Here is a 14,239-nt window from a genome sequence, read left to right on the forward strand (position 1 = left end):
GCAGAGTGACGGATCCTGGAGAGTAGAGGGAGCATTTGTATCCACCACCAAGTGCAATGAAGGAGCCAGGAGTCAGGGGGTGGACAATGGTGGCCTTGGCCCTCATATATTAATCTTTGGTAACCCCAATCATCGGAGGAAACTAGACTTTTAAACAATATAAAAAACGAGAAAGCATAGTTTCCTTAAATGATAGAGGTGCCCAATTTACATGTATATATGGCGGCAGCCATCTTGAATTTTGATGCAGCAACCCAATTTTCATAAGGAACCTTTTTAACACCTAGATGCAGCCACACACCAAAACGGAAGTCAGCACTTTGCTGATTTTTCAAGTTAACCATCTCATAAGAGTTTACATATCGGGATTTATGGCAGCAGCCATCTTGGATTTTGACATGGCAACCCAATCGTACCTCACTTTTTTTCAAGTTATCGTGCTCACAACATGCACAGACGGAGGGTATTTACAATTCTCCTTCTTCGCTCAGTGATGAGGGACAAAATCCACGTTTACATGTATCTGATTCCATCCCAGGCAGGGTGACCATATAGGAAATGAAGAACTATCATACAGTTGATTTAAAATATTGCATTTTGATCTAAACGTGCAAATATACCGTATGCCATATGTCCAAATATGTGCAGTGAGGTGCGCTTTTTTGGAGGGGGAAGTTGTAAGACGAGGTGTGGGATGTGACTGGCAAGCGTGCTCAGAAAAGAAGGGGCCAAAAATGGAAATTATTTTATATTTGGCAACACTAATGGCAGGTTTCAAGGAGACACGCATGCAGCTGCAGCATGACAACCAAAGTGGCCGGTTATTTATACAATGGTGAATACAGAAACACTGGTTCGGACAGGGGATGAGGCACTCCTGCAAGTTAAAAAGGGTGAGCAGCACCAACAGAACTTACTGCTGTTTATCGTTGTTCTGCTGCTCACGCAACAGCAGAAAAAACATTAACTGCACCCAAAGGTGGAGCTCACAAAGATATCACATCTGCAAAAAAAAAAACCTCCAGTCTGAGAGCTTTGGTTTCGGAGGAAGCGAGTGCTGTCGTCGACTGAACGGCAGCAGAAAAGCTAGTCTCACTCCACATCTTTGTAGTGTAAACTGGACCGTAGGCCATTGAAGGAATGCTCAAGATTTATTTAATAAAAGGCGTTTCAAACTTTGTGGCTTGGTGAACACGCATGTCCAGCATGATAGAAAAGCCCTCTAACAGAATCACAGACGGACCAACCTCTGGATCAGCTGTAGCGTCAGGGAGCTGAACTTGATAAGCAGGGATCCGATGACCCCACCAAAGCTGCCTGGATACGCACCAATCACTGCAAACAGAGGCACCTCTTCAGAACAGCTCTTTATCACCAGCGTGGATTGATCCTCGGCAGCACACAGTTCGGTTCTGGTCGGGGTTCAAATACAGACCTGATGCTGGACATCCAGTTCTTCCATGTCTTTGTGTAATGCTGAGGAATGATTTCCAGCTGTCCTTCCTCCACAGCCTGACGGTCGGAGACAGTGGATCAATGATCATGATCAATGACAAGTCACGCTCGTTAACAGTGGAGACTTCAAATGTTTCCGATTTGAGACGATGTGACCCTCAGGGCTCGTAGTGCGGCCTGACGAGATCATGTTAATGTGGAAAAAGTTCCTTTCTAACTGAAGTGCTCGGGTTTAACAGACACTATAAATTACCTGAATAGCTTTGGCAGCCATTTTGTCACAGCTAACAAACCACTGCTTCTTTAGAAGAGGTTCAATGATGTCACCTGAGCGGCTGAGGAAACAGAAACAAGCCGTCAGAGTGGCTGCCTGTTTTCAGTCAGAGCAGAACAAAACTGTCTGTGACACAGACGACGTAGAATAAAAGCTGCAAAAAATAAATAAAACAAATAAAAGCATTTAGCAGATCTAGAAAATAAAGTAAACAAGATGACAGCTGTTGTAGTGTAAATGCTGTGTCAGCATTCTGCTGAACAATTTTACAACCTTCGTCTCCTTTTGCTACTTTTAGCTACTGTTTTGCTCATTTTGGCTTCTAGCTACTTTTTGTTCATTTTAGTTTTTAGCTTTTACTCTTTTTCCATATTATTGCTTTAGCTATGCTTCTTCAATTTTAAGCTTTTACCTACAATGAATTTTACCTTTAGGTATTGACTTTGCTTTTCACTTTTAGCTGTCATTTTTGATTATTTTACTTTTTAGCTAATATTCAGCTAAGTTTAACTTATAATTACTCTTTTGTTCTTTAAAACGTTTTGCTCAATATAGACTGTGTTCTACTGGTTTCGGTTTATATTTGGATATATTTAGCTTGTGTTCTAATAATTTTAGCTGCTTAAATTTTGATGGTTTTAGCTTGTGTTCTGATGATTTAGCTTGTACCCTAATGGTTTTAGCTCATGTCTCGCTAGTTCTGCTTTGGTTCTAAACCTTTAGGTGTTGTTCTGCTTGTTTTAATCTCAACAGCTGTTTCAGCTCCATCTACACAGTTTTGGCAGTCGTTCAGCTCTCAGTGTTTTCACAGAATCTTTATATAAAATATCCTGCCTGATGCATGCTCAATATTCCAGGTAGAAAAATCCAAAAAAGTTCAATCTGGTCCTCTGGACATTCAAAAAAACAAAACAAAGCAAAATAACAAAAAAATGTAGAAACGTTTCGTCTCTCATCCGAGACTTCTTCAGTCTGAGGTGCTGTATTCAGCTCAGTCTCTTAAATAGCACCTTCTCAGGGTGGATCAACCAGTTTGCTGCTGACAACCAAAACCAGCTGATCACATGCTCAAGAAGGACCATCAGCCTAACAATGGATCATTAGCACACTGATGGCTGTTTACTGTTCACAGAGGGCTGAGTGATACTAGCACTCACAGCATTGTAAGAGGGGGACAGTTGAACCCGGAGGCCTCCACCCCTGTTTAACGATGGACGATTTCTTTTCACAAAGATGGCCTCCTTTACTCCTCTCTCAAACCATCGTTCCTCTCTGTCCAGGATGTGAACATCTTCATCCCTGAAAGAGTGACCGCTGGCCTGGAGATGAGTGTAGACCGCAGAGTCCTGGCCTGATGATGTTGATCTTCTGTGCTGGGCCATCCTTTTGGCCAGTGGCTGTTTTGTTTCCCTGATGTAAGACTGATCACCCTCCTGACACTGAACAGCATACACAACATTACTCTGTTTGTGCCGGGGGACTGGATCTTTGGGATGAACCAGTCTTTGCCGTAATGTATTTTGGGGTTTAAAAGCCACTGGGATGTTATGTTTAGAAAATAAACGTCTCAGTTTCTCTGATACTCCCTCAACATATGGAATGACCACTGGTCTGGATTCCTCCTTTTCACCTGTTGGCTGACTGGAGTCCTGTTTGGGTTTCTTCTCTGCTTTCAGGAAGGCCCAGTTAGGATATCCACATTGCTCTAGAGCCTGTTTTGTGTAGGATTTCTCCTTCTGCCTGGCTCCTGAGTTAGTGGGGACGCTGTCTGCTCTGTGGTACAGAGTCCTGATGACTCCTAACTTGCATACGTCTGTGTGTGGTGGTTCTTGAAGCACTGACTCCAGCTGCAGTCCACTCTTTGTGAATCTCCCCCACATTTTGGAATGAGTTTTGTTTCACAATCCTCTCCAGGGGGCGTTTATCCCTATTGCTTGTACACTTTTTTCTACCACATCTTTTCCTTGCCTTCACCTCTCTACTAATGTACTTGGACACAGAGCTCTGTGAACAGCCAGCCTCTTTAGCAATGACCTTTTGTGGCTTGCCCTCCTTGTGCAAGGTGTCAATGGTCATCTTTGGACAACTGTCAAGTCAGCAGTTTTCCCATGATTGTGTAGCCAACAGAACTAGACTGAGACCATTTAAAGGCCTTGCAAGTGTTTTGAGTTAATTAACTGATTAGACTGTAGCACCAGGTGTCTTCAATATTGAACCTTTTCACAATTTTCTAATTTTCTGATATACTGAATTTGGAGTTTTCAGTGGTCAGTTATAATCATCAACATTCAAAGAAATAAACATTTGAAATATATCAGTCTGTGTGGAATGAATGAATATAATATACAAGTTTCACTTTTTGGATGGAATTACTGAAATAAATGAACTTTTTCATGATATTCTCATTTTATGACCAGCACCTGTATATTCCACTCCAGGTTTTGGATGCTAACAGAGAGCAGTGGCAGCTTGTAGCCCACAGTAACAGAGAGGAGGAATAACCATCACTGTCCAACATCAACCAATAATTCCCAACAGCTGTTTTATGACTGATGCTCTGGATACACAAACACATCACTTCACACAGAAAAGTTTAACACGTAGGCTGCATGCACGGTTTAATACCTGCAGACTGGTAAAGTCATTGGGTGGTTCTGCTTTCCCAGGAACAGTTTCTTCTCAGCCAGAGCATCCAGGACAAGCTGCCTAGCATCAAAACGCTTCTTTCCCTTTGAAACAAAGAGAAGCAAGAGGACCGCAAACGGCACAATAAATGCCCGTCAACAAATTATTACACAGCAATCTAGAGCATAGAGTTCTGTAAAACCACTCCTGAGCCCAAGCCCGTCCTGCTCAGTGGTTCCATCTGTGACATTATGGAGAAGCTAAAATGGTGTCCAAAACTAATTTTAACATGTTTACAATATCTTCATATAATTAATAACTCATGTTAATTTAGACAACCATCATATAAAACAGCTGGATGCTGTAGAAGGAAAATATATCGAGTCCAACTAATGAGGCTCTAAACACGACCTGAAGTCAGTCAGTAATTAAAGACTTCCAGTGAACTCAAGACTTTTAGCTGCTTCAGTATTTATGACTTCAACCAGTTGATGAATTTGAAACTAGCTTTTTTAACATGTAAACTGTGTTTAAGTAGGCTCTGCTAGCTGCAGCTATAATTGCAGCGATCAGTGTCTAATCTGTACTTGAGATTAAAAAGAATGTTTTCAGAATTCAAGCAGAGAGCAGATAATGGATTGTTACCAGAGGCAACAGCAGCTTGGACTCTTTAGTAATTTGCACTGCGATTTGAAAAGGAAAAAACATGTAAAGATAAAGGTTGTTGATAAAGGCATGCAGCATGATTCAACCCTCTAGTGGTTTATAGAAGTCCAGACAAGCAAAGATCTTCTGGTTCATGCTCAATAATCCAGGTAGAAAAACAACAAAGTTAAGTCGGGTCCTCTGGATGTTTTTTTAAAGAAAACATCCAGAGGACCCGACTTAACTTTGTGGGAAGCAAAGATCTTGTTTTAACTTTGACCTTGATTTGTGACCTTGACAGAGCAGGGGTGATGAACTGTGTACGTAACATTCCGTCTAGTGATGATGCATTTGTGTATGAAGCTCCGTTAAATTATCTTGTGTGGATCAGATGTAATGGTCCGGAATAGCACAGAACTGTTTAACTGGAGGCAGCAGAGACCATCAGTCCCAACAGGTAAAGATGTGTGTACCTCCAGCCACTGTCCACAGGATGGTGTCATTGTACCGTCTCCTCCGATCACACAGATGTGGGGCAGGGAGTGTTTCCTGGACAGGAGGAGGTCAGTGTGGTCGTGAGCAGGAGTCACCTTCATCGCACCTACAACATACGACGTCAGCAACCGCTCCGCACATCCAAACCAGAAACACTCAGATGTTTATAATTCATGAAGGAGGTCACTGATCCATGATAAAACAGTGTGTCTGATGAAAGTGTGGCGCAGTTACCAGTTCCCAGGTCCATGTCCACCAGAGCATCAGTGATGACCGGGATCAGTCTGTTGGAGAAGGGATGTCTGCACTGTCGCCCATGGAACGTCTGACACGGACAACAAACACACAGGGACATTTTTTATTTTACTCTGTTCTCTGTTGTGCAGTTTTTCTCTATTTCTACACTCAAACATTAAAAAGACATCAGGACCATCAGCATGTTAACCTCGGTTCTGTGGCTGATCCAGAACAAGGCCTGGTCCAAATCAACAAAACTACCAGCAACATGCTCAGTCAGGTCATCTGGACGGTGTATTTTTATTTATTTATGTTTTGAGACGCCAAAGTGGCTCAAAACCACTTTGATGTTTTGAACCAGTTTGGCTGTGGCTGCCTCAGAGGAGTCGACGGGAGAGGGCGGGCCCCAGAAACCATCTTATCACCAACAAACTGGTTGGTCCACTATGTGAGTGTGCTGCTCGTGGGATTGAGTTTGTTGTGGCTCCTCGGACTGATGAAGACCTTTGGACGAAGGACGAAACGTCTCAACCAAAAAAAAGAAAAGAAACCGTCCAGATGACCTGACTGAACTTTGCTATCAGGAACATGCTTTACACCCTTTCAGTGACTGAGCAGTGAGCAGCAGACATGTTTTTCTGTGAACAAGCAGTGAGAACGTTTGCTGCTGAATGATGTCTGCTGAAAGGTTTCACCTCTAAACTGTTCACGTGAGGTGAATTTGAACAGCCGACACTTGCTGAAAGCAGGAAAACAAAAGATGAGAGCAGCAGAAAAACAGCTGATATGTTTGGAAAAGATGAACAGAGCAGAAATTAGGACAATAATCTGAAACACACAAGGGCTGAATAGATTACAAACATACTGAAACTAGGTAGAAAATTAGCTGGAAAAGCTAAAAAAATAATAATAAATGAAATTAGAAGAAAGGCTGAAAAGAGCATAAAAAATGAAATCATTAGAAGTACAAAAGACAAAAATGAGCAAAAAACGACAGCAAAAAAGGCTAAATTTAACAAAAAATATATTAAAACAGTAGCTGAAAAAGCAGAAAAAATCTGAAAACAGCTGAAGCAGAACAACAGGTGAAACAAGCAGTAAAAGATTGTGAACAGCTCAAAGGTTTGGAAGGATGTGGAGAGAGCTCCATTCATTTTCAGTGAGGTAAAACATGGTGGGCATTAAGCTAAACATTTCAAAAAGTGCAACATGCACAAATATCAAGAGTCACAGCAGGAATGTCCTGAATAAGCTGAACGTTTTGGGACATGAATTGTTGAAATAGAACGAAAACTGAGGAACGAGTTACGTGATGAAAAAAGTGAAGAAAAACGGTTCTGAATAATGAGAATATTCAGAAACACTCGGACTGTTCAAAGCTGATCATCAACCATCTGCAGTGTTGCATGGAGCCGTCTAGGATAATGGGCAGATGGGTGTGAAATGGTAAATGTTTTGAACCAGACTGGATCGACTGGATGTCCTACTTCGACCGGAGTAAGACATCACGACCTCGTCTAGCTATTTCACAGACACTAACGGTGTGCCGCAAGACTCAGTTTTAGGACCCACTCTTTTTACAATTTATATAAGTAATGTAGGTCAAAACATTCCTGATGCCTCATTTCATCTCTATGCTGACGATACAATTATTTATTGTCAAGCTAAAGCCATTGCCAAGGTTTTCCAGCTTCTACAGTCTGCATTTGACATCATCCAGTCTGACTTGTTCCATCTCAAACTGGTGCTAAATGCTGATGAAACCAAAGGGATGTTGTTTTTAAACAGAAAGCTGATCCCAGCAGCTCTCCCTCCTATCTTATCCAAGCATGGTGTTCCTATTGAGTTTGTGGATTCTTACAAATTCTTACTTGGGAATTTTAATTGATGCACATCTCTCTTTTAAACCACATATCGAAAACTTGATCAAGAAACTGAAATTAAAACTTAAATTAAAGCTGGGTTTCTTTTTCAGAAATACATATTGTTTAACCCTGAATGCCAGAAAACACTTTGTAGCTGCTACCTTCCTTCCCTCCAATGACTTTGGTGACATTATTTACATGAACGCCCCTTCCAGCTGCTTGCAGATGTTGAATGTCGTCTACCATGATTCATAACTGGCTGTAACTACCATACCCATCACTGTACCCTGTATTCACTGGTTAACTGGTCATCATTATCTACATGTAGGCTCTCACACTGGTTCATCTTCATCTATAAATCCCTCCTTGGTCTCCTACCTTCTTATATCTCCTCCTTCACGTCACGTCGTCAGTGCAGTTACAGCGTGCGCTCTCAGGACATCATTACCTGCAGTGTTCCCTCAGTGTGGACTGAACTAGGCAAAAAGGTCTTTTCTTATTCTGCTCCTGTTTCCTGGAACACCTTGCAACAGGAACTGAAGCTGTCCACCTTAATTTCTTTAGGGTATTTTAAACATTTGATAATGTTAATATAAAAATCAAAGCAAATATGTTCTTGTTTTTAGTACTCTACCTTGTTTTATATGGCACTTCAATTTGATTGTTTTATAGCACTAATTTTTATTTTAATTGTTTTTTATTGTTGTATATTGTCTGTTCTCTATATGTTGTCTGTCTAAAACAGATCTCTCTTGAAAATGAGTCCTCGCGACTCAGTGAGACTAACCTGTATAAATAACGGCTGAATGAATATCTTGCTCTTATTTCTTTTAGTTGCAACAGGTTGGACATTTTACACACAGCTTCTGTTTTTTGTTTTTTTTTGTCTTTCTTTAATAAAATCAATACAAATCAATGTTTATTAAGTGTAAAATCTCGCGTGTTGTGATCTGAGGATAAATTTGCACATTTTCCCCCTTTTAATATAATAAGAAATTTAAATTAAGATTTTACCTTTTTTAATTCACCTGTCGAAGGCGGGCGTTACGGTAATGTCTGCATCTGTAAACTTTCTCTTTCCCACGCATAACTTCTGATTCGCTCAAGATAATTTAATAAAACTTCATACACACATGCATCATCAGTAGACGGAGTGTCAGCACTTTTCAACCCCCCAGCTCCTAGGTAGAGTTGCATTTGGGCCTAAAAATTTAGACCCAGAACACGTATCATTTTTCCCGAGCCCAAACCGGAACCGACCAATTAACTGTAATTACAACCCCATCCCCCAAAAAGAAATAAAAAATTATTAATTTTTTAATTACCCTTTTACTGCTTTTGTAAGCAAATCAGTTTGACATGATTTAAAAATGTATTTAAAAAAACGGACGATATAAGAATTCTTGTTTATTAACAAGATTCAGCGGATTATTATAGCTATTATATTATAGTTAATATGTTTATTATAGTTGTTAGCGGTTGGGAGCGCGCGTCTCAACGCAGCGGCTGAGCAAGCCTCAGGTGGGTCTCTGGCAGTCATCCATTTGGACTTTTCTGTTTTTTACCTGTTTCAACCGGCCAGGCTCGGACATGCGTGTCCGCTGATGCAGCGGCTGAGTCCAGTTGGGCTTGGAAGGATCGCTGGCAGTGGTCCAGCTGAAGCTCAACTGAACTTTGTTTACCTCTTAATCGGTCGTGTGCGCATCCGCTGACACAACCAAAAGCCCGACACCGACCTGGCCCGCCCATCCAGCACATTATTTTGGCCCGGCTCAAATTCTGGGTGGGATCGGGCCGGGTGAGGGCTCAGGTTAATAATGACAGTTCTACTCCTAGGTCAAGGTCAAAAATCAAGGTCAAATTTCAAACCGGGTCTTTGCTCGTCCGGGTCATTTCTACAGATTGCTGTCTAACCGTTGGTCAACGGGCGTATAATGTGTTCCTGTTGAACTTAATCACTGAAGAACCCTGCGATCAGGAGTCTTCTTATAAACACCATATATTTACATTCACTTTATTCAAGCTTTATTTACAATAAATGAATAAAACTAACCTGGTATCGAGGATCATCCGGGTGAACAACTACAGCAACATCTCCCAGGATGGTCTCAGGACGGGTGGTGGACACGGCCACCCGTCCATCTAAAACATTAGCGAAAAGGAAAATTCAACATGGTAAAATACAAACAACCAAACAACCTGCAATACGTTTCCAGATCGTCACACTCACCATGACCTTCTACAGGGTATGCAAAAGTATACATGGTTCCAAACTCCACCTGGTCTTCATACCCTGGAACAGACATCATGGTCCGCCCTGGAAGCTCTACTGAGTCAACCTGAGGACAAATACACAACTTTAAGGAAACATGGTGTGTGTCTTTGCAAAAAACAAACAAACATTAACAATGTACACAACATCATGGGTGATAATCTGATAATAAACTATTCAAGTCTTTAAAAAAAGAAGCAAACTGAAATAAAGACGTTTCTTTTCTAAATAAGACATGTTTGAACTATTAGAAGGTTAATAGTTTAGTTTTTTTACTTTAAAAATAAAAAAAAACATTTACCTCAAGTGTGAAGTTTTTAATTTCTCTGTTTTAAGATTTTCAGACAATATTGTAATTGTGTGTGTCTGAGTTCATAATTAATATCTATAGCGGTACAGTTACTACAGTAGTTACATTGATTACTGGTTAACCTTTAGGGTTAATACCATTCAAGATGGCCACCACAGCTAACTGACCGTAGAAAATACAAACTAACTCGGTCAATTTAACTTCGTCTCGGTCATTTACTGGAAATCCAGAATTACAAAGTGTTCAGTATCATCATGTTACATGTTCCTGTACTTTAGTGCGTGTACTTGTTGAACAATCCCAGAAGGCTTTCTCACCTCAATGTCAGAGATGGCAGACTGAAGAGCACAGCTCCAGTTAACCAAACCCTCCGAGCGGTAGATCAGACCCGAGTCACAGAGCCTGACGAACGCTGCAGTCACAGCCCGGCTGAAAGCCTAAACAGCATCGAAACAACACAACCACGCTGCAATCAACACTTTCCAATTATGGCAGAAAACTAGGAGCTCATATTTATTTCTGCTGAGGCAGCAATTTCCTACAGATGCATAAAATATCAGACGGCGTCTGTGCTTAATTTGTAAACCAAACGATGCCGGAACGCAAATATCAGTGTGAGCCCAAGGTTCACTGAGGCCAACCGGAACGCACACAGAACACAACGCTTGGGCGCGCAAATGTCAAAATACCAACCCAATTCATGTTTATAATTTACTTTTAAACTCTTTATGTGTGATTTATAAGTGTAGCCTATTAAGTGCAGGATCATTTCTTACCTTCCTAGTTGTTCAGCACACTCTGCTTCTCACGCGCATCCTAACACCGCCGCCCTGTTTGTGTCGTCATTTATTCCATTTCTCCCCCCAAATGTATTCAATATTTGGGTGAATCTAAGGTTTGAGAACTACCGATAAGCTTCTTGACATAACTTTATTACCGGGTCCAAGCAAACGGTTACCGGAATGCACCCCGTCAAAATAAGAGAGTTCTCAGATCCTGTTCCGGCAGGATCCGGCTCAAATTAAGTCCTGGACGTGTCACCCAGCTGGTTTTCATGTTTCCAGGTATGCAACAGCTTGAAGTGTCTTAACTGAATTCACAGAATCCATCTATCAGAAGGGGTGGAAAACAATGTGGACGCACACCAATGGAAACTCATTCATATTAGCTAAATAAATTGATAAAAATAAAATAAGAGGTAATCTGATGTCCCCTGTCTCTGGGGGGTTTCAGTAGTAAATATTTTCTAGTTATGGAGGTGAGTGTTTTTCTGAGGAAACTACACTTCTCAGCAATATAAAAACTAGAAAGCATATCCTGATGACAAAAAAGGTTAAATCATGTCATCTGGACCAGTTTCTTTAAGTGAGAAATGTTTCGTCCCCCATCCAAAGGACTTCTTCAGTCTGGGGCCTGCCAATCAGATCTGACCCATAGGTAGCCTTCATTGCTGTGTTTCAAGCCAAACTCCTGCTGGAATCTCAGAAGTAGACTTTTAACACATGCAAAACAATCGATCACCATGTATAGGCCTGTCACGATAACAAATTTTGCTGGGCGATTAATCGTCTCAGAAATTATTGCGATAAACGATAATTTTGTTTGAAATTTGACAATAATTAGTGATTATTGTCAAATTTAAGAAGAAATGTTGGTGAATTTGTTTTGTGTGTAGTAACTTTTTCAACCACCGGAAAGCAGTACAAGACAGTTTGAACTGAAGGATGGATAGTGAGGGAGCGAGCAGCGTGTCTCTTTAAGAAAAATGGGAGAGATGCCTCTTGACATGACATGGGCTGTCTCTTCTTCCTTTTGTTTCGGTTTTCAAAATGGCAGACGTTCGGTGTGGTTTGAGCCATTTAGCGTAGCATTTTTCACACAAAGCTTTTAATAAAAAAATCAGTAAACAAGTTCTCAGCTTCTGTTTGCAGAGGAAAACAAATTTTTACACGAAGGCACGGGTTTCAACTGTGAATTTTGGAGCTTCAACAAGACGGAGGTTTTTTCCCGAGGTCGGCCTGTTAGCTTAGCTAGCAGCTCTAAAGCAGCTAAGCTCTCAGTTTAGCTTTTAATGATCCAAAAACGCGATTTTGGACGGTTAAAATTGATTTTAAAGAGAAAGGGAGGAGTCAGTGAAGAGCACCAGAGTTGAGCCTTTTGTCATCCAGTGTCTTCAGTAGAAAGAGAGAGACAAAGAAACGATAAAGACGATAAATGAAAATGAGGTCGATAATTTTCATTTATCATGCGATTAATTGATTTATTTTTTATCACGACAGGCCTAATCATGTTTAACAATCAAATTATCATGCTCACAAGACAGATGGTCGATTCAGTTCTCTTTTCTCCACAATGGAGAACACAAAAAAAAAACAAGACCTAGGATTCATCGAGGGAATGCTAGGCCTTGAATTTATTTAGATTTTATGCAGTAAAACATTCTGCACATATTGTGGGTGCAGTGCAAATAAAGTGAGCTTCAACACTGGAGGTAAGTTAGTCTGAGAGTAAAGGCTCACTGGATCCATCGTAAAACAGGCTCTGCTCCAGTCCAGAGAAGCTCCAAGTCTCCTCAGCTGGTGGTAGATCTCCTCTCCTTTTCTGGGACACGGGTGGGAGGGGAAAATATATAAATGTTTTGTGGAGCAAACGCTGCACACGCAAAGCAAAGACGACGAGAACAAGAAAAGCTTACTCGTTCTTCCATTTCCACACTTCCTGTAAAAATTCTTGTCTGGTGAAGTCTTGTCTTCGTTTCCCCGTTCCTCTTAAAAGTCTCCTCTCCACAACCGTCTGAAGCACAAGAACATCATGAAGAAACACGGGAAATGAATTAAGATTGGAAAATTAAACTGCAGCAAGGCGCAGAAAACAGATCGCATGTTTGAAATGGAACCAGCTCACAAAAATTCAGATTATTTGATGATTTCCAGGGATTTAATCTTCATCTTGTTCAGAAACAAACTGTGGTTTTCATACTTGCTCATCATAATGGGTATTCTTTCTGGCTCCGAGGAACAACACATGGTTATGCTCAGCTAAAGCTCAGCTGCGTCAAGTGAACCACATTAGCAAGTTAAGCTAATGAAGCTAAAGGAGAACATGGGCTTTTTGATAGTTGCAGAAGGTTCTACCTCATCCTTACGTTGGGGTTTTTAAATAATTTTTCTGATCCAATCTTTTTCTAGGTTGGGTGAGGATCCAACATTAATCTTCAGTGACTTTTAAAACATGAATTGGGTGCACGAGTTTGGGTTTAATGTGACTTTTCTCTAATCCACAAGTTCAGAGAGCAGTTCTGACGTGCGTCCTGTTGGAACACCCAACCATGTCCAAGATTCAACCTTGGACAAGGTCCTTCTGCAATTTTCCATCAACGTTGTTGAACACACCAGTACCTCAGCATGATGTTGCCACCACCATGCTTGACAGTTAGCACAGTGTTCTCAGGTTTGAAAGCCTCACTTTGCCTCCTTTAAACACATGCTTCTTGTTTTTGTGGCCAAACGGCTCAGACTTTGTCTCATCTGATCATAAAGCTCGTCTCCAGAAAATGTGTCCGTGTGGGCCGCTGCACACTTCAGTGCAGTTTTAAAGTGTGTGTGTGTTTGGGGGTGTGCGTTCTGGTCAAACGTCACCGACGAAACAACAAAAACTGGCCTTAGAATATTAGAAATATGACCAAATACTGGAGGAGTTGTTGCCACACCTGACACCATCTTCTTCTGGTTCCAGTCCAAGCTGACTGTATTTTCCAGCATTTTCCGGAGTATAAGTCGCATCAGTCAAAAAAGCATCACGAAGAGGGAAAAACATATAAGTCGCATTTATTATGCATCACCGCTGACCTGTCGCATTTATTATGTGTTTATTTAATGGTTAAAACAGCATTTTGTCTAGGTGGTGCACCCACCCACCCACCCACCATCCATCCATCCATCCATCCATCCATCCATCCATCCATCCATCCATCCATCCATCCATCCATTATCTTCTGCTTATTCTGAAGTCAGGTCTCGGGGGCAGCAGCTTGAGCAGGGAGGCCCAGACATCTCTTTCCA

The 14,239-nt window shown here is 41.2% G+C and overlaps 1 protein-coding gene across 1 annotated transcript in view; it reads right to left on the reverse strand.

Moving 5' to 3' along the window:
- Positions 1-14,239, reverse strand: part of vars2 (valyl-tRNA synthetase 2, mitochondrial) — a 57,762-nt gene that overhangs the window by 32,185 nt on the left and 11,338 nt on the right. The window contains exons 6-16 of the mRNA XM_037693603.1: positions 12,874-12,971; positions 12,698-12,779; positions 10,496-10,615; positions 9,827-9,935; positions 9,650-9,738; positions 5,729-5,819; positions 5,473-5,600; positions 4,355-4,458; positions 1,709-1,790; positions 1,436-1,512; positions 1,248-1,335 (exon numbers count right to left, since the gene is read on the reverse strand). Of these exons, the coding sequence (XP_037549531.1) occupies positions 1,248-1,335; positions 1,436-1,512; positions 1,709-1,790; positions 4,355-4,458; positions 5,473-5,600; positions 5,729-5,819; positions 9,650-9,738; positions 9,827-9,935; positions 10,496-10,615; positions 12,698-12,779; positions 12,874-12,971 (1,068 nt within the window). The remainder of the gene's footprint in view (positions 1-1,247; positions 1,336-1,435; positions 1,513-1,708; positions 1,791-4,354; positions 4,459-5,472; positions 5,601-5,728; positions 5,820-9,649; positions 9,739-9,826; positions 9,936-10,495; positions 10,616-12,697; positions 12,780-12,873; positions 12,972-14,239) is intronic.

Source organism: Nematolebias whitei, chromosome 19, assembly GCF_014905685.2.
Source record: "Nematolebias whitei isolate Nwh7 chromosome 19, NemWhi1, whole genome shotgun sequence".
In the NCBI taxonomy this organism is placed as follows: domain Eukaryota; kingdom Metazoa; phylum Chordata; class Actinopteri; order Cyprinodontiformes; family Rivulidae; genus Nematolebias; species Nematolebias whitei.